We start from the raw sequence: 26,806 nt of genomic DNA, 5'->3' as shown, positions 1-26,806 counted from the left end.
TTACAGAAGTAGATGGCCTGATAATATACTGTATACAGTATTTCAGAAGAAACTGCATGTGTGATATCCACTTCCTCTGTTCTGGTATGATGACTGTATGATGGAACCAAACTGATTCTGAATTATCATGTGTGTATTTGTGGCAGAAAAAAATTATAAATAATACAGTATGTGCTATAAATAAAAGAGAATTGAATGGTGGTTTTAAAGTTATTTCAGATAACATTGCAACTGAACTATTATAAAACTTTTCTTTAAATCATTGTTATTCACTGAAAAATGTCATTACTCTTATACAGCTTCACACCAAAGTGTTAATAATAGGAGGTAATAGCTAAAACCTAAATCTAGCAATGACCGCTTTTCAAATGCTGTGCATCAGTTGAAATAAATAATTAACTCCTACTTAGAATGACTAGTAGGAGAACACCACCCATTATTAGAAGGCTGCTTATTCCTGGAAAGACTCACAGCAACTCAAGTCCTGTTTCAGAACAGTAGGGTACGAAGCAGAACTATAACCTGCACAGGATGCCAGTCTATCACAGAGCACACATATTTAGAAATATACCAATTAGGCTAGCATGTCTTGAAAGCTTGGTGAAGATGATACACCCAGAAAAAAAACACAGGGATATAGGGAGAACATGCAAACTACACACAGAAAGCACCCAATTCCAGAATCAAACCCAGGACCCAAGAGCTGTGAGGGTGTAGCACTAACCTCCATGACACTGCACTTCCCATGATAACATTAGAGAAGCCTAAGGCTAAGTGGGTGACCTACATTTTAAGGACTTGTTTTGCTGTTAAGAGTGTAATAAATCTAACCCAGATAAGCACTGATGCTCTAGACCAGGTGAAGAGAGAGAGGTATCCAGAGATGAGATGAAGTCAGTGGAAATATCAGGTTGGTGCCAAGTTGTGGTGATGTGACCTGGCAGGCAGGGGAGGAGGAGGGTGGGGTGCAGTTTTGAATAAGCTGAGTTGTGTAGTCAGATAGCACTGAGGGGTCTCTGCTGCAGTTCTCTAAAGCAGAGTCATAGAATGCTCATAGTGCTTTACTGCAAGGTCATCCCTCACCTCCATGTGTACTTCAAATTGTAGAGCAAGCTGTATTTAGTACTACAGATGTCACTGTTACTGTTCCAAACCATATCATCTTAAATAAGTAATGGAATGGAGTCAGATGTCCTGTTTAAAGTGTGCAGCTATTTGATACTCCCTTTAAAATCCCAGCTCTAGGCCTTCTTCAAGCATCAATGAATGATTAACACTTCTTGTTGGAAAGGTGTCATCTACAGTAGAGGACTGCTTTGCTTTATTATTTTAATAATGTAATAAACAATAACAAATCACAAGAGAGTATTTGCAAAATTAAAATGCCTTCAGTGTAAATGCCACTTTGCATGTGCATGCAGAACTGTCAGCATTTTCCAAAGAAACTGGCCAATAAAAAATGATATATTGTACCCATAACCTCAGCCTTTTTTTTTAGATTTTGAAGAACTTAACAAGTACATTTATGGATACTTTAAAGCTCCAGGTGGAATATCTACTTGGGACAAATCGTGTAACTACTGCTTTAATTTATGTAATTCACTTGGGAAAAGCCTGATTTTGGCACAGTCCAGAGTTAGGAACCATCATTAGAAAACTGTGCTAGGCTAAATCCAAGGCTTTTTGTTGACATGTACCCGTAGGTACTAAAGCTTAACCATTCAGTGATAATAAATAGTGGGAAAAAAGGCAAAATATTTTAATGTGAAAATCCCTCTATCCTTAGCAATCAAATTAAATAGTTACAGGAAAGCAACTTTTATATAAATGTTTTATGAAGGCCTAGTAGGTAGCTGTGCCAGCTTGTGTAGGCTGCAAAGGAACAGGTAAAGGTTTATTCTATGCAGAAGGGAAAAGAGACACAATGTTTTCAGCCACGGAGCCTTCTTCAGGTGTCCCTTTTTCTTTCAGCATGAAATAAACCTTTACCTTTTCCTAAATGTTTTATGTTTACTGTTTTTGCTTAATGAGCTGTTCCTGCATCATGCACAGCCTAAAGAAAATGGACACCAGATTTAAGTGTTCTCGTAACACCTGAAACGTATTGCAAATGTGGTGTTTGTTTTCTTTCTGTGCAGGATCTAGAATAAATTAAAGTGCTTATTTTGCATAAAGCCAAAGGCACAATGATGTCAGATCTTGATACATTTACTAGGAAAATTTCTTTTCGGTTTTATGCGAAAGATTTAGTGATTGCATCACGTTCTTCTACTACAATATGGTTCAGTTTCAAACATACAGTAACCAAGCAAATGCATACTGTATTTGTTTTACCTTTGTACTGTATGCCATGTGGTTATTGAATACTTTTTCATTAAACATTTAATCTTAGTAGGACTAGTTAACGATTTGCCAGTTAAAGAAGCAAATTGTTTAAATTAGGAAAACTAATGCTGTCCAAAAAGACCTTGCGGATGTAAATAAATCCATACTGCATACTGAAATCAATTAAACAAGTCATAAACCAGCAGACCACATTTCATTACTTTTAAGAAGCAGTCAGTATCCAGGTAACAGGCAAACAAAGGAAAGCCCAACATCCACATATCACTTTCTGTAAAACAACAGGAGCATATGTAAATCAAATGCCCTTCATGACAGGAAAATATAATGTCGCAGTGGTGTTACTCAAATCAGACAGAAGAAAAATTGCTTTAGTTTACTACATCTCTATGGTGAATTCAAAAACACAAGTAACAAACACAATTCCTGAGTATTGCAAAGATATAACGTTGGCTTTAGCTCATACACTAGCTTAGGAATAATAATTATATACAGTACCATATAGTTTAGAATCCTGAATTAATTATTGAGCTCATCTTAAATCACTTCATATTGATAGAAGTTTGAGCTTAAAACAATAGAACATAACCCACTAGCTTGGTATCCTATCTCAAAAAGCTAAAGTGTAATCTAAAGACAGCCTTGTATGAAACTCCTGGAAGAAAAGAATTGAAATGACAACAGACATGCTGTACAAAAGCAGGAGCTCTTTCAGTCATTCGGTCTCCAGATCGAAGGCCTACCTTTTACTCATGATGCAAAGCTGGGCTAGTTTTTCATAGTCCCTGGCTTGAGAGGCCTGTTCTGAAAGATCCTCTACAAAGTCCCATCCTTCTGCTCCCTGCTGCGATACTTCAGAAGGACCTGTCAGGGATAGTGTAATCAGAATCAGTCAGCAACCAGCAGTCCTTCAGAAGGCAAGGAAACTAGATCCCAAACATGGGCATCTGGCCACCTCCAAGTAAACCTAGTGCGTAGGAATAGAAAAAAAAATACAAAGAAAGAAATACTCAGTTCCCCACTAATATAGGAGACTTTTTTTGTTAGTACAGTTCTATGAAGCCATCCTGTATGGTGTCGTAGCCCTTTCATAGCACACCTAACCATCTATGAGTCATAACCTTGGAAGAGAGTGGGGGAGAATGAGACAAAAACTGCTGGTGCTGCTCGGGTGCAGAAGTGCTGATTCAGAGGCCTCTGTGTTTCCATGGTGCTTTGCATCTCTTAATCAGATAACGCAAGCAAGGAGTGTTTTTGCACCAAATGGCCTGGGCTGCTTGTTCAGTGCAGATGTGAGCTCACTACATCAGCAGAATTTGCAAAAGAAATGTAGCTAAGGCTGTAGCAGCCGATCTATTGCATTTGCATCTGAGACTTGCCCCCAAAACACAGCAAAATTTAAATCTGGAGATATTCTAGATATAAATTATTTGCTGAGATAAAATAAAAAAAAAATCAGAGTAGGGAGCTGCATCAGCATGTGTAAACAGCAATGGAACAGGTAAATCTCAGCCGTGATCTCACATCTCAGCTGTGGAGCCTTCTTCAGGTGACTTAAAATTAAAAACGAAATAAATGGCAAGTCATCAGAAAGTGACAAGAGTATTTTTCCCCTAACTTAAAATTACATGTTCTGAATCTTTCCATCCGCTAATTGTACACAGGCAAGAAATGAAAAGTTATACACTAAAGTTAGGAACAGGATAACAATTTGCCAATAGAAACCCTTAAGCATTTAATGTGAAACAGAAAACCTCTGAAGAGTATTGCGAGTTGTGACCAGTAAAATATGAAACATTGTCCATAGGTTGGGAGGAAAAAACGTTACAGTTGTATTTAAAAATACTGGACTTCCGATTAAATAACATTTTATTGCCACCATTTCTTTGGTTAAAAATCAAAGTAAAAAACATTTGCCTATAGAAGTGACTTTTATATGTTCCACTTCAATATAAACGACAGAGAAACCTGTGTTAAGAATTGCGATATAGCTGATTTAAGAAACAATCTGTCTCAATTTCATCCTAGAACTATCGCAAATACCTCTACTGACATTACGTAACTGATGCGCCTTGGGGTTCTTTTGTATCCTTCTCCCAATCTCTAAACCAAGAAGTATGATTCAGACACACATAATCCTCTCAGAATCATTATGCAGAAGAATTTACAGTATGTATAGAATGTAAAGACATATAGTACAGTATTGCACACTTCATAGGTCATCAAGGTTTTACCACTTTTTTAGAGACGCTGAGAACGATAAGCTTAGCACAGTTTCCATCAAAATTCAACTCTATCTCTAAAATTATAATTTTAACAGTATACAACTTATCAAACAGCTGAGAAGAGAGATAATATACTTAGTCTTGTTATGCTAAAAATCATTATGACATTATTATTGTTCCATAGTTCCTCTACTTTCTTTTTGTTATATCACATAAGGATTCCTGACCCAATAAAAATAAAGTAATTATAAAAATTCTCAGCCATTATAATTAATTAAACATTAGGGGCAAGACTAGAATTTGCAACATGGAAAACAATGTCTATGGAAAAAATGTAACTTCAAAAGATAGAAGATGAGCAAAGAGGGGAAGATTGTTCTCTAATGATACAAAGCAATTGAGTAATGAGACCCTACAACTTATACAATAGAGTGGCAAAAGGTATAAAGGCCAAGTAACATTCAACTAAATGTAACAATCAACTTAGTTTGTTGTACGATACAATACTGTCCATTTATAAAAAAATAAGCTTTACAGGTTATAATCTTAGACAAACATTGGACAACTTAATTGTGCCTCTCATAACAACAAACCATAAATTATACATAAATGAATCTGGTGAAATGTATACATTGTTAAACCTAATATCCCCTAATTTTGATTTTACATACTGTAGGTTTCTTCATGTTGAGGCATCTCATGATGTGTGTCAAGTTTAAAAGCAGAACAAATCTCATAGGAAATACACTCCACCAGCAATTAGTTAAGCAGAAGCACGCTGAGGAAGATAGCTTTTCTGATTAGAATTAGAAGAATCTAAGGTTTCCAAATTAAACACACATTATCTGTGCAATATTCAGAAAATACAATAAGACAGAAACTCGCCTGAGGTCCCCTGATGAGCAGTGAGGTCTATCAGAGCCACTTCATAGAACATCTTCTCTGCTTGAATGAACTGAAGGGCTTTTGCATCTGTTTATATTGGTTAAGGATTAACTGGGGTGTCAGTTGTCACTTAACTGAATGGAAAAGAACAATGGCCAGAGAGGGCCCAGCAGGTCAACAACTCTGTTTACAGCCTCCTTCTTGAACATGCAGTCAGAAATATACATACTATACAGCTATGGCTGAACGTAATCATAGTGTAACAGTAGCTGCTCACTATGAGAGATATGTAGCATAGTTCATTTTTAGATTCTGTATAATTTGATAGACACGCACATTATTTCCAGGTCAGTTTATTCCTTCGTGCTGGAAAGCCTTCGTACACGTGCTGCCCCTTAAAATACCCTAATAGCTGGAGATCTCCACAACCTATTCATGTACTACAAATAGAAGAGAATGTGTCATAGACATCCAACAAAGCAACCTGCTTGAGCATGATGAGCTCCAGATACACTTAGATGGAGAAATGTGTTTAAAATAGAGTATATGTTAATATGTACATGCTGACTAATGACTCAAATTAATGACTGATTTTGTTATAAAGCAGTTCCTTGGTTTCATCACTTTAGAAAGAGCTTACTACTACAAATGAAGAACAACTGCTTTCTATAAAAAAGCATTGATGGTTACAACCTATAGTCATTGGAAGTTAACATTCATACTTGTATTGTCAAGAGAAAAAAAAGTGACACGTGCACAATGAGCTCAACAAAGAGACAATAATAAAGCTGAACACATAACAGGGGCCATTGCTGTGTATGGCTGTAGGATGATACAGTACTGTTTACTGCAAATATTTTAAATATTTGTGGCTTACAAATGTGTCATTCTGTCAATAATAAAAAGAGATACTGCTGTTCAGACATTAGGAATAAGACTGAAGAAGGATAAAAACTTTTGCCCACTCCTCGGCTTCTTCGTATGTGGTGTTTTCAAACCTATCAACAGGCTACAATGTATGTCGTAACAAAATAATATAATCAAAAACATAACATAAAAAGAGTACACAATTGATTAACCTCCCTGTCTCTTTTATTTGTCTTTGTCTATATCAACATAAAGTAAATTAGGGTTTATGGTTTTTTAAGCTTTTCAAATTTATTTTAAATAAAACATCACACACTGCACCTCAATGTACTACATTTACAGTGTGGTAGATTTATACAGTACACTTACCAAAGCTGAACTGAAGAACAACATCATTCGATGTTTGAATTTTGTAATTCTTACTGTACATGTTTTCTATCAATTTAAATGTTATTAAACTCCATCCATAGAAAAACCACATCATATGCCAACTATAGACATGGCTAAGGACCCTAGACATAAAGCAGTGCCAATTAATCCTTTTAACCTTTGGAAAACAAGAAAATGTTCTAAGAGGCAAATACCCACAGAGCCATTTGCTTTCATGTCCATGTGGTCTGAGAGCTGGCAAAACTAGAAGCATTGGAGCTTTGCACTTTGAGCACACTGGGATATGTCACTGCAAGGTGACTTAATGCCAAGATCACAGACACTATTTTTGGCATCCATAGACTCTGACTAGAAATTAAAATATACTGTACATACTATTTTACATTACAATTCTATCCTTTTGCTAAAACTCCTGTGAGGTTTCTGTGAGGTTCAAAGGACTGAAATATCTAAAAGTCAAAATAGCAAAAGCAGCAGGAAGGTATTGTTCAGATGAAATATTTTTTTTTTCTCAGAGTGGCTATAAAGTCAGCTTATTCAACCAGCTGTGTTGTGAACACTTGCATTGAGGAACAAAAAAATGACAGAAATATACAAATGGGACAATAAGAGGCACATTCCCTTGGACAATGATAATGAACACCAAACATCTTAAAGCCTCTGTATAATTCTAAAGACATTGCAAAAGTAGATCTACTTACAAACTATGGCACCCAGACAGAATTAGATTTCAATCCAACCTCAGGTATTGAATAAAAAGTAGAAGTCCCTTTAGGTTTGCTAATAATAAATGTAGGTAAAAGGGGCAGTATTAGAATGGCTCTATAAATTAAACACTCTCGGATTTGTAAGAAGTCTTTCTGAAAAACAAGAAAACAGAATTAATTATTTGCACTGATATTTCCCCTAGAAGTAACTTATCACTAATGGATATATTTATCCAGTATTACAGAACATTTAACTAAGTTATTTGGTTTATCCACTAATTTGGGTCGTAGTAAAGCTGTTTAGTAAATACTTGTGCTAGCATTGGTTTCTCAGACTAAAGTAATATGATTTATCTTACTGCAGTTTGGATTCTTTCTATGTTGTGTTACAAATTAGTGAAGAAAATCACTAATCGCAATGGCATGCAATCTTTTCACATACAGTATATCTACAGAGATATTTCAATGGGAAATGCATAATACTTTATAGCACAAAGCAAAATACAATGAGTGCTCTCTTACAGTACCTTTGATGTTTAAAATGTTATATAGCTGTAATGAAAGTTGATTTTTTACAGACAACACTTTTGTGAAGGCCAACTCTTAGCAAAAATATACAGTCAAATTTGATTTACCAAACAGGGGGAAGAGACTTAAGTGCATTACAAATTGATCCTGACTGTTCCACACAGCAGCTGAAATAAAAAAAAAACATTTTCTTCCTAAAAACAGACAATGCACTGCTTGTTAAGCCTATTTTTATAATCTAGTCTGAGTTTTTAAAATAAAATGGGATAATGCTGACTTTCATATACAGTATAGGTCATCCCAGGTCACCTATGTTTAAGGATATTCTTTGTGACAGCTGGACAAACTGTCCAGATTTACTGTAAACGTTCTAGGATGGATGATGTAATGTTTTTCAGCAAAAGACAATGTGGGCTTGAGCATAAAATGTGAGTCAGAATTTTTGACAGGAGCAAGAATGTACCATTAGACGAACTGTATTTAAACATGATACTGTAATAGTAAGAGGAAAATTCATTCAGGTTCATTTGCCTTTTCATTAAAAGTGAAGGTAAGATAAGAAGCTATAGCTTATTTCTAACAAAATGTCAACCCCCCTGATGAAACTGCTGTGATGAATAAATCAACCTCCTATTTTAAAATCACAGAAACCTTCAAATGTTTAATCCACAATGCAGAAGGCTTTTACATTTACAGAATGACAATAGCCATTCTCTCTTTGAATGACATATGAATGGACACTTCACATTCATTTGTACACATTGTAAAGAGAATATATATTAATGTAATTAAATCGATGGGTCTTGTTTTATATTCAGAGGTTAAGCTTCCTTGCCTGGAATAAAATGTAGTTAAAGCACCTTTAAACTTTTTTCAAACAATGTGCACTGACTTTCAAATATCTTTACGTGAAAGTCTCTTCATAAATCACAACTTCACAAGCATATCTAATGAGCCAGGGAAAGAAGGATATTCTGTAATGACAGTACCTTAATTTAAAAATTTGTCATGTTGGGTTTTGGCAATAGAAGCCAAGAGTCAGTGCATTATCACAAGCTTTCAGATTTCGAGAAACACCTTCAAATGACTTTGGGTGAGTCTGTTTATTTTTAATAAGAACGGTAGGTGGTTGATATTTAAAATGTAAATTTTAGCCCTGTTTTTACATTTATGTCAGAATGACATTTTTGCAGAAAAACATACTGTATACAATATCTTGTGTTTACCAAAAAGTGGATAAGGCTATTAGCCTTAATGAGAGGGTATTAACGTAGACTTTCCATGTAGTGGAGTAGTTCATTTATAGCACAGCAATAATTGCACAATCCATGGTGCAATGTTTCAATATGAGAAAATGAAGACCATTAACAAATTAAGCAGCAATTTTAAAAGGATACAATTTTTGTCCTTGATGAAGACTTCAGCAATCTGCAAAAAAAACAAATAATTTCTATACAAGGCTATTTATAAGTAACTGGTAAAGTCATTTAAGTTGTTTTGTGAATAAATTATTTTTTTGAAGAATGTGGTGGAGTAGAACATTATGTAATTTAAGGAGCACTTCTGGACAATTCATTTCTTTGTGGTCTTGTTGCAATTTCACACTTGCGTGAAACAAAATAATAGTTCACAGCACAGTTTCAAAGTGGAAGTGGCAATTAAACAGTAATTTAAAAGCATTGGCCTTTTTTTAGATTAATTGAATCTGTCCCTAAGCTATTTTCATGACTCACTGGGGTATCCAGGAGTGGCAGATACTGTACAGTATGTTCCCTTTTGCAGCAAATGAGATCACGACTCTTCATTTGTGCTTCCAGCTTTTGAAAACTATTTTTCTTCATTAACACTTTCTTCTAGACCTGCCCTATCTCTTTCCTGAAAACAAAACATGCATAGAAATATCTAAAGGGGAAATAATAAATTATCTACCAAATTAAAAAATTAGGATGTCCCCAAGGTTTGGGCATCTTTTTATAGGTGGGTCTCAGGAAGACAGACATAATTGCAGCAGTAAGGTATAAAAACAGGTGCACTTTATTTACAGTGCAATAACATAAAACATACAAAACCAAAACAATGCCTAGCTCATCTTTGAGCTTCTGGCTACTTAACTTCTTTAGTTCACCATCTATAACATTAACTGGGCAGTGAAGCTGCTTACTGTCATTACAAAACAAATTTCTTCTCAATCTGAAGAACTCACAGTTTTGTCTTCAACATCTTGAGAATTCAGGAGCCTCATCTAGCATGTTTGTCCTTATTTTTTTCTATGTGAAGGAAGTCAGGTAAATAGTGGTGATATTCCTTACAATACAAACACAATGGAGCACCCTCTAGACTAGAGCAAGCTGGTGCAGTATCTGTTCCTTTTTTCAGGCCCTTCTATATCTCCTGGACCACAACTCTAATGGCATAGAAGGCTTATATCATGTAGGGAGACTGTTGCTTTATGGCTCTTTTCTGAAAGCCCTTATCTTACTCCAAAAACTTCAGAAGCAATTTAACGAGATGTGTTTCCTGTCCTCTGTCTGCAACTAAAGTAGAGTTCACTCATCCAACTATCCATTTTCTAACCACTTACGCTTTGTCAGGGACTTAGTGGTAACAAGCAGAGCACGGCAGAGCAGCAACAGTTAACTGATCAATATTTTCTTATTTTTTAACAAAAATACCTTGTCACACACTGTCACCAAACACCTACAAGAATACACTGTTCCACAAGACCTCTGTCTATAGTAAATTACTTTCTCCATCATATGTAATATCCTCACATGTTGAGCATCATAGTAATCAATCTTTTCAGTGGCAGTTGCTAGGAAAGCAGACAAATGCAGCTGTAGATTACCGAACAAGTGCTCTTTATTTGCAGAGCAGTAACACAAACCAAACTAAACAAAGCATTCTGTAGCGTATCTTTGTGCTTCTAGCTGCCTTACTTCTTGAGTTTAATCTCTATAATAAATGTGCAGGTAAGCTGTTTATTTGAAATCACAAAATAAAATGTCTTTCCAATCTCAAGAACTCACTGTCCAGCACAGTGTCTTTGTCACACAGACTCTCCATACCACACAGTTTTCTCTCTTGTTCCCATTCTTTTCCCACACACGGTTCTTATTTCTTTCCTGTTCTCATGTACTGTATGTCCAGAAGCCTCAACCTCCTGATTTTAAATCATCACATGACCAATTACAACTGGTCAGGTGACTGAGAGCGGCGGGACATTTCCCACAGCTTTCTGGAGAATGTAGTTCAAGCCATAGCCATCTTGCCTGCCCCTGCCATACTCACAGGATGGATAGTATATTTCCTGGTGTGAAAAAAAGGAAGCACAAGCAGTAAAGCTTTACCTTAAGGAGAACAGAGAATTGACTTTAAATATATTTAAACAAACTTTGTTTTAAGATAAAAAAATAGCTGACTGAAGGCATCTTTCTTCTTCTGCATTCTAACAACCTGTTGAAACTGTAAACAACACATTATAGAGCCTCAAAATATTAATTTTTATATTAGAAAGAATGGAAGGAATCAGATTCAGATATATATATACACTTTGGTCTGGAGAAGGCACAGTAAGTGAAAGAAAAAAGGGTAAATTTGAGTGCCTGCAGAGTCACTGTTTCCACAGAGCTACATTTTTTCTTGCATGTACTGTAATACCTAATGACGTATTGTACATCAATAACTTCTGTTTATGTTTGATACAAAGCACAATAATCAAAAAGTAATCTATACTTTTAACATTTTAAACAATTTCAGTATGTCCAAAGCTGTTAAATATGTAAAGGTAATTCTTTACTGTTTTAATTGGTCTGTACAGTTCCTATTATTTCAATTTGTACAGTACCTGTAGACTATCCTGAGAAGCCAGATGATACCTCACACACTTAATTTTACTGGAGACATACATTGTACGTTGACAAGTTGACATATTTATGGGTCAGGTGTATCTGGAATCTATTTTAGTTCATATTTTAGTTGCATGGTTAATACAAATGTCTAACAAGATAATTTCACATCATAATAGACCTGGTAAATGCATTTCAAACAGAACGTAGTATTTTACTCTATAATTTAGAAATTGCTTTTGTCAAATTATATGACATGCATGAATTTTACAGCTCAGTGATCTGATCTATATCAATAAAATAAATATTTCATAATTTATTTTGAATTGACAATTTTTTTGTAATAAAATAACCACTGTGTCATCATCAATTGTTTGAAGAACCATAAGTTATGACTAATTTACTATAGTACTTGTAGAGAATGCAGACCACCATGCGTAGATACTCCAAGCATCACAGAAACAATGAATATTTGGTGCTAAATATTTAAATGTATACACAGAAACACAGTACAGTTCTCAATGAATAGAGAAGACATGTTGCCAAAGGCACACCAGTGAAAGGAGTAGATGTCTTAGGGTGTTGATTTTGTTCACTAATGAAATCCAGCTAGAGGTAGTAAAATGCACATGGTGGTACTGTGTTAAGAGGCATCTAGGTGCTGAGAGGAGACAGCAGGGTTTCAAGAGAAAGGAGTGCCCATTGTGCTTAAGACAGTTTATTATGCAGCCTCAGACCTGTACTACTGTACCTTCCCATCACCATTCATCCTGTAATCACCATTCATTACAGTCACCATTGATTCATGGATGATGAGAGTCCACAGGGGTGAACTGTACTTGATTACACTGAAAAGATTTTTAGATCAGCACTGAGCAGTCGGTATTTTTGAGCTGAACTTTCCAGATCATACCTCAGACCTATGCCTGATGGGCAAGTATTATAATCAAAGTCTACACACATGCACAGGTTAGAGTCCTTTGAGTTTAAGCATTTTTATAAGTCAGAAGTAAGTAATTTAAAATTTCACATCCCTCTATAAATGGGACATTAATGTGTGATCATTGATTCCACCTATCTGATTTGTTATTTAGAGCCTTACTCTGCCCCGATTATAATTTGTAAAGCAGTCAGCAGAAAAACAAGCCTTTAAACGTTAGATATACTATTTAGGTGCTTTTTTATCATTTCTTACTTGTGTAAAAAAAATTTACCTTTAGAAGTTCTAAATCTTCTAAATCCTTCATTCTATTTTCCTCTCCACATTTAATAAGCATTACCCAACAGATAAAAAAAAAATACATGCTTAAACTGTTCTCATAGGATATCCCAGTTTTGAAACGTTCATCTGCAGGTGCACATTGTTGGCAGTGTCTTTCCAAATTTTTCAGAGGAAATTTGTTATGATTCACCACAGGCTTTAGGAAAATATTTATTTCTGGATCAGTGGTATAGCTGCTGAGGTCTTCATTTATGCAGTTTATAATTATATTTATAATAATATAAATTATATCATTTTAATTTATATATTGATTAGTAAGGTGAACTTGGTATTAAGAAAACTGAAAGATGTCTCATTTAAAGCAACTTGACAGGAAAGATTGATAATGTATCATAATACTTTCACTCATTGTCTCCCATCTTTATCTTCACCGCTGAAACTTCACAACTCCAAAATATGATGATAACTGTGCAACCACGCACCATTGATCTTTTTTAAAACCCACCTGATATGAGTCACAGCTTTTTGCCTTCCTACATTTATAATTTGGAATTGGGTTTCCAAGTTATGCATCAGAACAATAATAATAAGTAGGCAAAGCATCAGTACATTTTTGCACATCAAACTTTTTTTTTCAATTTTTTTCAGAGTAATTATTTTCTCCATGGTGGCTCCAGGTTCCATTGGTGACAATATTCAAGTGTCCTAAACTCAAGTTCTTCCTCTATGTGTTTATGTATTAATAAAACAGATAAACAAAGAATCCAGATGTGAACCATACTGTAGAACATTAGAACATTATGACCAGCAACCTCAATTAACATGTTCACGTCTTACTAATACTGTATATCCATAATGAAGGAAAACAATAACAACTATGCCTTTAATTACAATGCATACAATTACATGCCTAATCCAGTTAAAGATCTGTTAAATATGCTACACCTGGAAATATAGATATATACTGTAGTAACTATTCAGACTGTACCCACGGTGTCCCAATATTTTACAAAAAAAATGTCTTTAAGTTACAGTAAATGTCAGCTTAAAAGCTAAAACTAAAGAGAAAATGTGTTGATTTCACAAATGCAGTCATTAGATCCTTGAACTCAATATTTGGTGGAAGCAAATAGCTGCATTTTGAGTAAATCCCTACCAGCTTTATACACTGGCTTGGTGTTTGTGCCCATTCTTTTTGGCAGATTTTGCTCAAACACTCTCAAGTTGCTTATGGACAGCAGGTTTCAAAACTTTTAACAGATTCTCGATAGAATTCAAGTCAGGACTTTGACTGGGCAACTGACTAGAGAAGGCAGTGCCCACAGGGATCTTTAAAGTCTTTGATATTGTGTTGTACCTGCTGTAACTCCTGATCTGGTATTTTCAATGATTTTATCCCTGGCTTGCTTTGAGTGCTCTTTAGTCTTCCTGGTTGGTCTTTTCTTCAAATAAATCACTTAGAATGAACAATAGGGCAGTGGAACAAGTGGAAAGTTTGTGGAAATGCATTTAAAAATGAGAACAGAAGGCTCTTCTTTATTCAAAGTATTGTGTGTGTATGGAACAGGCTACCCAGCAATGCTCTTGAAGCTGAAACCTTGGTTTCTTTTAAAAATGGTTGGATGAGATACTGTACTTTGATTAATTAACTACTATTAAATGGGCCAGGTGGGCCAAATGACCTTGTTTCATTTGTAACCTCTCTTATGTTCTTATGAAATTCACTACCTGACAAAGGATCCTCAACGAGAAAGGTGTTTTTATTCTTAGATCATGAGAATCACTGGTTTCCTGTACATATGGCTGCAATTAGTTGAGAGAGGCCACTCAACTAATTGTGTTTCTTGTTAAGTTAGTTTTGTGCAACTAAATTCATTTAGGATTGCCAAAGCAAAAGGTTTGATACAATCATGAATTTGCCATTTTTCTTTCACAATATCTATTTACATTTCTTTTTGTTTTAAGAATTCAGTGTGTGAAGTATTGAGTGATTGTGGATATAACATTCATTTCTACTTTTAAGTGTCATGAGTGAAGATTTAAATCAACAAAATATCAAATTTGTGCAACGCTTAACTCTTTTGTAAGGCACTGTAAATTTCTAGTGAACATTCAAGATTATGCAGAATTTTCCACTTTAAAACAAGAAATTAATCCTGCATCTCATATCCCTCAAGACATTTTCCCATCAAAATCGGTTTTGGTGAAAGATCAATGGTAAAATGTAATAATTTACAAACACAAAGATAGGCCATGTCACACTGTTTGTGAAAGTGATAATGGAGTCCTTGCTTGATCAATATAGAGATGCAGGTGTAAAAAAACAACATTATTTAAAGAAGATTGAACAAGGAACTAACAACAAGACCACCTACAAAAACACATTCCATGTCAATGTGTCTGTGAAAGTGCTAATGGAGTCCTCACCTGGTGAAGACAGTCTGGCAGAGAGTGAAAGCTGTGCATGTTTGTCAGCCCCAGTAGACAGGCCAGGAAACACCTCAAAGCAGCCTTTGACTCCCCCTGCTGCTGAAACTGCCTTCCTTGATTATAGAGATCCTCCCTCCCATTGCTCAGCATGTCTGCTCTGCTGAAAAGCGTCTCAGAGCTGTAGAACCTCCCAGTTGAAAAACGATTGATGAAAATGCTGTATGTATTCCAAGAAACGAATTAGGAAAGAGTCATGCCCTGTAGGCAAACAACTGCATTTTCTTCATCCGAAAACAACTTGAATTTTGAAAGCCCACAAAAACCTTTGTGAGTTAAAAAGAAAACTCTGTTTTCCTTTTCAGATATGCAGCACAAAGTGAAACTGTAGTCTGTCTCGATGCAGTTTGATTACTGACAGGTCATTCACCCAATCCCTCTTCAACATAATATACAGTACACGGTGTACCACTTTTTTCATTATATTTATCAAAAGTGAAAAAGTGAAGCTGGGATTGTACATTTCTATGCCTGTTTCAAATGATTCAAAATATTTAAATATTTCTCAGGAACCAAGTTAATACTAATACTAATACTAATACTAATACTAATACTAATACTAATACTAATACTATGTTAGAAGATTATAATAAAGATTTCCTTGATGTAAGTCTGCTAAACTCCATAAATAGTATAGTTTCTAAATGTGTGATTCAATATACCCTTTTTTAGTGTCTTTGGTGTGTGGTTTGCTATAGACAGGTGGTCTATTTTTTTTAAAGCAGTGTGTTTCAATATACAGCTGTTATTGCACAGATACATTTTGTTATACTTCATCAATGTACTGTATGTTGTGCTGCAAAGTGCTGTTTGTTTCAATGAACAAAACAAAAGTAAAGTGGGACCCTATGGTATTTGTCAAAGCATGTTAAGAATGATATGCCAAATTTAATTTATTTTATGTAGACAAATCTATAAGCAATGTTAAACACAGCCTTCAATGTAACACATGGCAGTCAATGCAAAAACATTGTAATTAGAATTAGTTGGGATGTGTTTTATCCTCTGTGTGGAAGAAAAAGTATTTCTAAAGGCCACCTAAAACTTTTTGTCCTGAAGACTAGAAAAATAAGTAATATTTACATTTCCTTCACACTTTAATAATCAAGCAATATGTACCCTGCAGAGAAGAGTCAAGGTGAAAAATACAGACCATATTGTAAGCTTAATGAATACTTATGCCACCTCTGGAGGGCACACTAGCATGACACTTTACACAATCCCTACAACAGGCCTTCTGAAATGATCTCTTAATCATATAGGGTGCAGAGGAAAAACAAAACAGGCAAAGTCTCACACTAATTCTATACTCGGTAATGGCATCTGCGTGGTTCCAGTAACACTGGTGTTTAAGAGGTCCTCATATCCACCACCAAGAGGACACCCCCACATTAAAATCGCATGGCTGACCCATTTAAGAAGCCTTTGATTGAGTGCAGATTGAGTGCAGATTTAACTGCATCTAAAAAAGCATGGGAGAATATTTATGCAAATAGGAGGGAAGCACAGATTCTTTCAAGCTTGAAAATTAGAATAAATTAAATATAATGAAAAGTAAAAAAAAACTCACTTTCCCTTTGTGGAGTATATAGCATAGAGTAAACCAGTAACAGCCTTCTTGATTAAGTAAATTAAGTAGACAAGCAGTATTGCAGTGTCTACCTTTTCTGATTTCCTGAAGCAAAATGTAATATTCTTAGGTCCCTTTGAGTACAGAAGTTGTAAAAAATATGGCAATATTACAATTACATGGAGGAGAAATAGCATTCACAAATATATTGGGAAATGATATATTGGTGTCATTATTAACAAATAAGATGATAACAAATGCAAAGCATGGGGACTGTAATGAAAAAACTTTCTTCACATAGCAGTGTTCATTTCTAAATTTGTTTTTTAGAAGCACTTACAGATCATGCAGTTCTGAGCAGCAAACAACAGCTACCCTTGAAATAGTATGTCTGCACTGCTGCAACCATGTGATACCACATTTTTTAATGAAAACCCCTCTCCTCTTTTGTTCATACTGAGACCAGCACATTCCTCTATCATAACCTTGGTGAACTTCCTCATTCCAGCCAGAAAAAAATATGACCTACAGTAAGTGAGAACAAAATAACTACTACAGGACAAAACAGTCACACTGTCATTAGCACACATTTCAGAAATACTGTATTTCGAGGCTATAGTAACTGTATAGTAAACTGTATTTCAGAATATGGTACTGTAGTAATATTGAGCCTTCAACACTGGGTACAAGCATTTGGTTATTGATGGTCCCTGTACATGTTTCAGTGAAGAAAAGGTAATACAGTATATATATATAAGAACATAAATATCAGATTCAATACGAACTAAAACACCAAGAGACAATCTTCCAGGGCTTTTCCAATTTTGACATCTTCATCTCAAAAGGCATACTGTATATTTATCCCTTGAGAGGGTCTTTATCAAACACACACTTTACTCAGTGTTTGAGCAGAGGGAAAAACCTTCTTCTCTAGAGACCCCAACTTCATATACTGTACAACCACAGAAGTACATATTACTGTAACTGAGCAGCTCTCATTGTACTGTGTGTTTTGGCATCTGGAGCAATTTAAAGATACACTAGCTCCAGGCATTTGCACACGACAGACATTCACACAAGGGTGCAACAGTGTTCTGATGTCACTTACTGTAGGTTTCTGTTTAAATTGAAAAAATAACTCAGCAGTAGGAGACTCCCAGTTAGACCAGCCTCTCAGTTTAAGGTTGTTTGGATGTTGAAATTCACCTCCAAAGGAAGTACAGAATGTTCAGTGCTTAGCTGTCGACTTGGCTAGATTGGAGGTTACAACAGAGAAAACCAGGTGGGAAAAAGCACAGTTCACTCTATCAATAATTACTCCATTACTTAGGGTGTTACAGTATTTTCCATGAGGTCTGCAGGAGCAGGTTTTAGAGAGTATTGGTTGGGCATTAGATGTTTCGCTTTGCTTAAGTTTAGCCACAACCGCTGAGCGCCCATTCTGGAGAGCTGGTTTGCTCCATTGAGAAGTGAGGTGGGAGCTGTCAAATGAGTGGTTTGGGCTGAAGGTATGCTGATGTCTGCAGCCATATATACTTATAACTAACCTCTGATATGGCCACACTGCAAATTCCTCTGACCTACATAATTCAACTGACATTCCTTCTTTTTTGAGGGTTCAGTCTTCAGCAAGCAGCACCTCTCTTCTGTTTCCATGATAGACTACTCCTCCAAGCCCTCATAGTGTTTCCCCTGACCACAACAGGGTTCCAAAACCAAACTACTGTGTGATCAGCTTACTGGTAGTTCTCCTCCTACTTTTGTGTCAAACTACTCTTCCAGTCACTGCAACATTTTCCATCGCCATTGCCCACAGCAGAGCTCCAACCCCAAGCCAGCCAGTCCTGCTACTGCTGCTAGCTGCTAATACTACCACCTTTTCACTGACTTTTCATCACCCTCAGAATACATGCTCTCTTATCCAAATGTATTCATTCAAACAGGCTCAAACCTACATCACTTGTCATTTGTCACAAGCATGTTCTGCTCAGTTCTGGCTGAACCGACTCACCTTTAGCTTAGTATTTGAAATCTGTGTTTGTATTTTGGAGATTCTTTTAGGGGGGGTGAGAGCACTACTCTCCAACTAGAACTGTCATATCTGCAGCCAGATGAGTTAAAACCAAAATACTTAGCCTGCCTTCCCTTTATATTCATCAGCTCATTTTGTCTTCGACCAAACCACTGAAAAAGGTGTTATGGAACAGAAGTCCAGGTGGAGATCAAATTCTAATTTCACCCTTTTACTTCCCTCTGCAGGAAAGCTCCCTGGCTGCAGACAACACTGTGCACATCTTTTCTAACACCTCTCCCTGCACCCCAACATCTCAGTTGCAGCAGTTCTGGCTCATACCTCATACAGTAAGTGATGGGGTGTGTGACAGTGCTGATCTCCAGTCAGCACTGTCATTTCCTCAGCCAGGAGAGTTAAAGCCAGAATACTAAGCATACAATATATTTACATTTGTCGTTTCATCATTACTAGGATTTGAACAAACAACTGAACATGGAGACAGAAACCAATAAATTAACTTTCCCAGGAATCATAGTCATTGTTCAGTACAAAAGAGGAAAAAATATAGTAGTCTTTATTAAACATGACAAAAATAAACAACAAATGCCTTGCTGGAAGGTACTATGCAAAATGAATCCAGCATTAACAAGAATCTCTAATGAACACTATGGGTGTGCATATTATCCACTATAAGCAAACACAAGGACTTATCTCAAAGCAACACAATACATTAAATAGTCTTATGCTGATTTTTACCATTTGATATTAATAGCATCTCACATTGCCAGGCCAATTATAGATAATCTGTAATTTTTTGAAAAATGTAATATCTTGAATGTAAAATCATCTACTGTGCCCAACATTTTTATTTCCTAGTACCTGCTCCTCGGTTTTCTCTAATATGCGTTTGAGCAATATACTGTACTTCTGTTTCTTCAGCTTTAAAAAGACTATAGTAATTACTCATATAATAGAGCAGCACTCCTTTGACAACAGTAATAAAAGTTAAAAAATACTGTATACCCAAATGTTTTTGACAAATGCACTTGTTATGAAGTAAGAAATTTTATGATTTTTGTTCATTTAGCATATTTAAGGAAAACATAATTAAAAAAAGATTGTTTGAAATAAATTGGAAACACAAATAGTATCATTATGGTGATTGCTGTAATAATGGTGATTGCAGCTATGGAACATTTTCCTTAAAACAGCTATAACACTAAAAACTTATTTAGATAATGTGCTGCGATAATTAACACAGTTAAGTGCTTTTTTAAGCAATTAATGTTTTATTGCTTGCTAAAATTGTGTTAATACATGTTGCACTTATTATAACCTCAGAAATGTGATTATTTTCTGATTTTATGACAGGTATTTGTGTGAATCAGTCCCAAGCAAAGCTTTAAAACTCTAATATAGCATTTCTTCTAATGCTGATTGAATTGGTATGGTTCCCTTGAAACCCTTTTAACATCTGAACAAATGACATTTACTCATTTAAAAGAAATAAAAAAAAACAGTTCATAGTTCCTGCTTTTTTCATAACATCTGGTCCCAAGGTAGCACTATAACACCCACAGAATAAAGTGAAATGGTTTTAGGTATCAAATTAAGAAAACAGCAAATTCTATATGTCAACATACCCATGCTGTCACATAAAGAAGAAACCACACACTACCTAAGAATAATGATCTAAGCAGCAACATGATACTAAAAAAGAAAAATCAACATACCAGAATCTTCCATTTTTATGTTTTGAGTCTTTTTAATTTGTTGAAAGGTAAATGGTCATATCTGCTGAAGATTATTGTTATAGGTGAAAAAAGTATAGTTCATGGCGTACTGTTCGTATTAATGTACAGCACAGCAATTGTAAAGCTTTATCTGTACAGTTCACACTTTCTGTAAATAAGGTATTCCTTTGCATTGTACTTGGCTAAATTAAGGTACTTCATGTAATATAGATAAAACATTAACCTTTGTATTTAGAGATTCAAAATCATCATGAGAACTCTGCAGTTATGGCACATGCACCACCTGGGGAGGTATAACAGTTTGCCTTGTGTTTTGGAGTTTTGTTCTTTACATCAAGTGAACCATCTGCACCTCCTGATAAAGAATGTAACAGTAAATCAACCCATACATTATTATTACTAATTACTAAAAGCAAAATTTTAACCAACCAGCATAGGTTTCAGCAGAGTTCTATGCATGCAGTGAAGGACAGTACGTTATATTTAAGCCCTTTAATAATAATAATAATAATAATAATAATAATAATATAATTGGATACTGAAAAACATCTGCACATCAACAGATATTTGACTCATTGGTCATCTAGGAAATATACAGTTGTAGGCTCTTGCAGGTACGTTCTGATTAGTATTAAACAAATGTTCTAAAAACAGAATATTATTTACTGTAGGCTGTTAAAGAGCATGCCCAAGAATAGACTATTTACAGACTGTGCCTTCAAATGTAAAGCCACTCTTGGTGTCCCTGCTAGAATGAAATAGGATTCAGTAAATGTGAACTTATTTAATGCACTAATAAACCTACTTTAGAGGAGTTAGCAATAAACATGTTATGGTCTTATCACACTCCCTTTGTCTCATAAGAGCATTCTTCTCTGTCAGGAGAACAGTCTTTTGAGTTAGGGGTTTGACTTTCATTTTCATTTGCTGTAGAGCAGCTACTCAGTTGCTCTGAAGTGTTTATACCACAGAATTCGCTTTACTAAGGACAACCTTAAAGCTGAACAACAAAGATGTGGGTGACTGAATTACAATGTTCTAATTTTAAATTACTTTATTTTCTGAAACAGTGGATGTTTAAATTTAAAAGCCTTTACTATCAGGCACCTGCATTGTCAAGCGTAATATAAGTGGGTCTTCAGTCTTGCATGGCTTTAACTGGTACAAAAGCTTTATATCAATGAAGTTTCAACACATTAGGCTCTGGAAACACAGACAGTTTATTAAAAATTAATGTGCTACAGCTACAAAGAAACAGAGGCTAGCATTTCTGGTCAGCTGCTTTTATGGCTGACATGTTGTATACAATTTCTGCATCCTCAATTACAAGGAATGTGAAATAAATATGAAATATTCCATGCATTTTATATGGCCATACCTAAAAGCCACAGTGACATTTAAAACCTAATGAAAGATTTGAGTAGAGTATAGAGTACAGTAAGTATCAGAGACATGCCTGATTCAAGTGTGAATGTAAACAGTCTTGTCACAGTGTTAAAAGAGGATGTCACACCCATTTTCTTTGTGTTCATCCTGAATAGTCAATAAAACAATTATCCTAATTATTTTATAAATTAAACATATAAAGGATTTATCTTCATGTCTTTTAAAATTGATAAATGAGAAAATGTACTGGTTAGAAGTATGAACATTTCGTTCAATATTAAATAATTAGACCAGCTATGTAACTAAATGCTGAAGTGGAACAAAATTAAGAAGACAGTAGTCCCTTCAGGAACTGAATCAGATAACCCCTCATTAAAAGTATAGCCCATTATTAAAGATTGAGTTTATTAGACAAAAAACATTTGTTGGCTCTGTTGCATTTGCTACAGTGATCTGACAATGCTTTCCTCTTGTGACCTTCTCTGTAATGAGATCAAAATCAATGATAATACACTGTACTATTTTATAATAAAAATACAAACATTTTTTAATGGAATGCATCTTCTAACATTTGAGAAAAGAATGGATAATGTCTTAAGCTGCATATGTTCTAAGTTTTTTTTTGTTAAAAAAATATCTGTGTAAACAGTGGGATTCCCAATAAAATGACCTTATTTCTGTAATTTTAAAGTCACAACTTATAACAATAAATATACTGTATACTGTAGAAAAGTCATCAAAGTAATGGAGCAAAAATGTGTAGTTTCACCATTGTGCTCCACGCTTGTGGAATAGCCAGCAAAATTAAGTGAACCTTGCAGAAGAAGAAAGAAGCAGCTTTTTGTTAATGGTTAAGTGGTCTGATGTCGATTGCCATTAGGTGATATGGAAATATCATTCTAACTATTGGCAAAAAATCCAGTATATATGACAATTCCGTTCCATTCCCATAAATAAAAATTATTATTTATGTGAAATAATTTATAGTTATATGTTTAAAATATAACTACAGGTACAGTACATCCAGGTGCAGATTTAGTGCTGGGAGTTCTGTGAAGCTTTAAAATGTATCTGGTCTATAAATTGTACAATACCATCACTTTTCTTGTGTTCTGTCAAACCATTTATCACCACTTTCCCTCTGCGTTTCATTTTATATTAGTGATGTTTTAAATTCAATTTTTCAAGTTCATAGGTCAGAGCACATGGGGAAAACAGTAAAATGTGTCATGGCTACCTAGCTATTGTAAGTCTGGATACTTGTTTTATTGCTGTATTGATTGGTGTTCAACAGTTCTGGAATAGGAATCTACCTGTAATTGAAATATTGATTTGTTTTCCTCCTATGAATGTCCACAGTGGCTTGGAACAAATAGATTAGCATCATTGACATTCAGGTAAGCATTGTCACTGGTGATTTGTTTTCACAGCTAATGTATGAGATTTGTGGACCATCAATTAAATATGAGAAGCAATATTCCATGATTTTATTATATTCCATTTCCACCAATATTCCATAATGATAAGCAATATGGACATATCTTAAAAGTACGCTGATATTTATCATCTCACAAATGAATAGATGTTACTTCCACTCATCTGTTATACAGTAGATAGTTCTGAGACTAACTTGATTACACTAGATCAAGCATTATCAATGTCATTTTTTATGAGTTTGTGAAAAGCAAGTAGTTACAAAGCTATACATACCTGGGAGGCTTACAGAGAGGTTTAAAGTTCATTGGAACTATTATTTCCTGATAAATACAAAATAGAATTTGAAAGTGAAAACTTGAATAAACTTGGAGTTTAGATTTACATGTAGAAGACAAAGAACATTCATTAGAGAAATAGATTGATCACACCTTATAATGTAATGTACTAGTAATAAATATACAGTATGTCATAATAATGTACCTGTAAGTGTTAGTTCTGTATTAATAATTATAATATGCTTATAAATAAACCAGCTGTGTATAGCTGGATATTTTAATTTGGGATAAAGAGAACATTTATCATCAAAAAAAACTTATTTCTAAGAGGTGTTGCAGCAACCTGGAGCCTATTGTGCAGGCACAGGGACAAGGTGAGACTATCACCTTGGATAGGATGCCAGTCCATCACATTACAAACACAGGAACAATTTAAAGACTCAAATTAACATAGCGAACATGTTTTTGGGAGATATGTGAGAGAAACTCCAGTCACGAAAAATCCACACGGAAGGTACATCAGTGCCAAATTCAGCCCATGACCCAAGAGCTATGTGGTATCAGTGTTAACTTCCACACTACTATACAGTACAGTATATTGTTACAGCTTTAGGTGACTAGGAAGTCTTTAGAGTTTAGATAACGTTTGTGACCCCAGGCAGAGTAAACACATCTAGCTTCAAAGCAGAAGGGATATTTGCTGAGATATGGGGGGTCCCCTGATCAAAAACTATTGTAAGGTTTACCTTGGAATACCAACAGTAGGTAATCAGGTAGTGGGTTTGTGATTGCCAATGAGCAGTACAGAAACACACCATATACTGTAGGATCACATTAATATGACAGGGGGTCAACAAGAAGGAGAAGAGGACAAGAATAGAGAGAAGAGAGGAGTTGCCAGGCGAGAGCCCCTACCTTCGTGATCATCCAAACAAACCTGACTGGAGCTAAATATTTGAACCTTGCTAGAGAGAGCTTGCTATTCTGTGTTTTAGGGAACTTGGGTTTCCTGGGTAAAAGATACCTCAGTTAGAAATGTCTGTCCTGCATAGCATGCACTTTTAGAATGGGGAGATAGGCTCCGTTGTTTTGAAGCATCCAGGATGCAGATATGGAGATTTAACTTCAGGTTGTACTGCATTTATTTAGAAAGGCAGCTTATCTCTTATTTACCCACTGACGCCATTAAGAGTTTCATACTTATTATAAGTCTGGGGGTTTTCTGGGACGATTTAGATGTTAGGCCTCTGAAATGATTTGTTTGTACAGTACATACTGTACCTAGACTAACTTGTGTTTTGTATGTTTAGTTGAGTGTACTGTAGTGTTTGTCTTGTCATTTTTAATAAACATTTGTTCAATCAAGAGTGCCTGGATTATTACTCTTTTCACCAAAGCTGTGCCAGAGAATAAAAAATTCCCGTGCTCAGGTATATTCTGGTGAAATCACTTACAATTTGGGAGTTATGAAAATATATTTTACTTATTGACTTATTTGCTCTGTCAATTCCTGATTTTCACCATTTTCATAACCTCCATTTGTAACAATATATATTATATACATAATATTCATTACAGGTCAAAGTTGTGGAAGCAAATGTGTGGGGTTCCAAATGTTATTTCTTAATGCTAATTCAACTTGTTCTACCTGCAAAATAAAGGTAATATTTTCCTTGAAATATTAAACTATTTTCTTCCCAAACTATTTCCTCAGGTACTGGGCAGCAACAGTAAGGGCGGTGTTGGCGGCGGAGGGTCACATATCTGTGACAACGGCAACAACACTCTCACTATCTGTGCAGAAGAAAGGCCTGGTAATCTACTTCTGTATCTTGCCATGGAAACTCCACGGACAGTGACAGTGGAACTGTCCATAGAGTCGCCATGAGTCGATACCGACTTGACGGCACTCAACCACCACCACTTAGAAGATATCTATTTCTATTTAAATAGCAAAATGCCAGCTTCACTCAGGTCTGCAGTATAATTAATTATTTGTATGATATGTTGTACACTAATTTGGTAGTCAAAGATTTCTGCCACATTTTTATGAATGTATCATAATTTGCATTATCAAGCCAGTTGTGGCATTCTGTTTTTTCTTCTGCACAACTGTTTACAAATTGCAGTAGTAGGGCTATACTGTCTTCCTATTTTAAATTTACAGTAAACAAAACAAGTGCAATCTTCTGCAAGGAAATAACATTATTTATAAGATACAGCGCAGGATACAGTACATTTCGGAAGGTGTACTTGAACAACATCTTCAGCATTCAGCATGCCTAGTAATTGCTAGAGTACTTTAAAATCTCTTTATTTCCTTCAAGATGGATGGCACCTTTTTTACAGTATATAGTAGTGTCCCCATCACTATACAGAGGCATTAGGACCCACACAGACCTCAGTACTCACTGGTCCTACGAACACCTCTTCCAGCAGCAACCTTAGCTTTTCCCAGGTGGTCTCCCGTCCAGTTACTGGCCAGGCTCATACCTGCTTAGTTTCATTGTACTGCCAGTTGGAAATTGCAGGATGATATACTGTACTGTAGTTACTAGCAGACTTTTCGTCCTGAAATAGGGATCTTCGGGACTTCTCAGAAAAAGTACAGAGTATTCCTTGAGTATTCCTGGCAACATATTACCATTCCTTCAAGACAGAGAAGTCATATCAACACTCTTTCAATAATCTCTAAATACAAAATCATGCTTAACTGCATGCCACAGTATACAAACAGCACCATGAACTATATACTTAATATCGAAGATATTGCTGTACCTTTGCATAGAACACTTTATGCACCTTTTCAGAATGTATTACGTCCTGGGATAGGCAAACATACCCTGAACTGGATAAGCAGCAGTAATAATA

General features: G+C 35.4%; 1 protein-coding gene across 4 annotated transcripts in view; it reads right to left on the bottom strand.

The window, feature by feature from the left end:
• Positions 1 to 15,592, bottom strand: part of c9h14orf180 (chromosome 9 C14orf180 homolog) — a 30,146-nt gene extending 14,554 nt beyond the window's left edge. For all 4 annotated transcript variants that reach the window (XM_088925005.1, XM_088925006.1, XM_088925003.1 and 1 more), the window contains exons 1-4: positions 15,440 to 15,592; positions 9,343 to 9,373; positions 5,454 to 5,540; positions 3,087 to 3,207 (exon numbers count right to left, since the gene is read on the bottom strand). In XM_088925005.1, the coding sequence (XP_088781131.1) occupies positions 3,087 to 3,207; positions 5,454 to 5,540; positions 9,343 to 9,373; positions 15,440 to 15,592 (392 nt within the window). The remainder of the gene's footprint in view (positions 1 to 3,086; positions 3,208 to 5,453; positions 5,541 to 9,342; positions 9,374 to 15,439) is intronic.
• Between the last annotated feature and the right edge of the window lie 11,214 nt (positions 15,593 to 26,806).

The sequence above is a fragment of the Atractosteus spatula genome, chromosome 9, assembly GCF_055471065.1.
Source record: "Atractosteus spatula isolate fAtrSpa1 chromosome 9, fAtrSpa1.hap1, whole genome shotgun sequence".
NCBI lineage: Eukaryota > Metazoa > Chordata > Actinopteri > Semionotiformes > Lepisosteidae > Atractosteus > Atractosteus spatula.
Note: the sequence above shows the minus strand (reverse complement) of the source record. Positions and strands in the feature narration are given on the sequence as shown.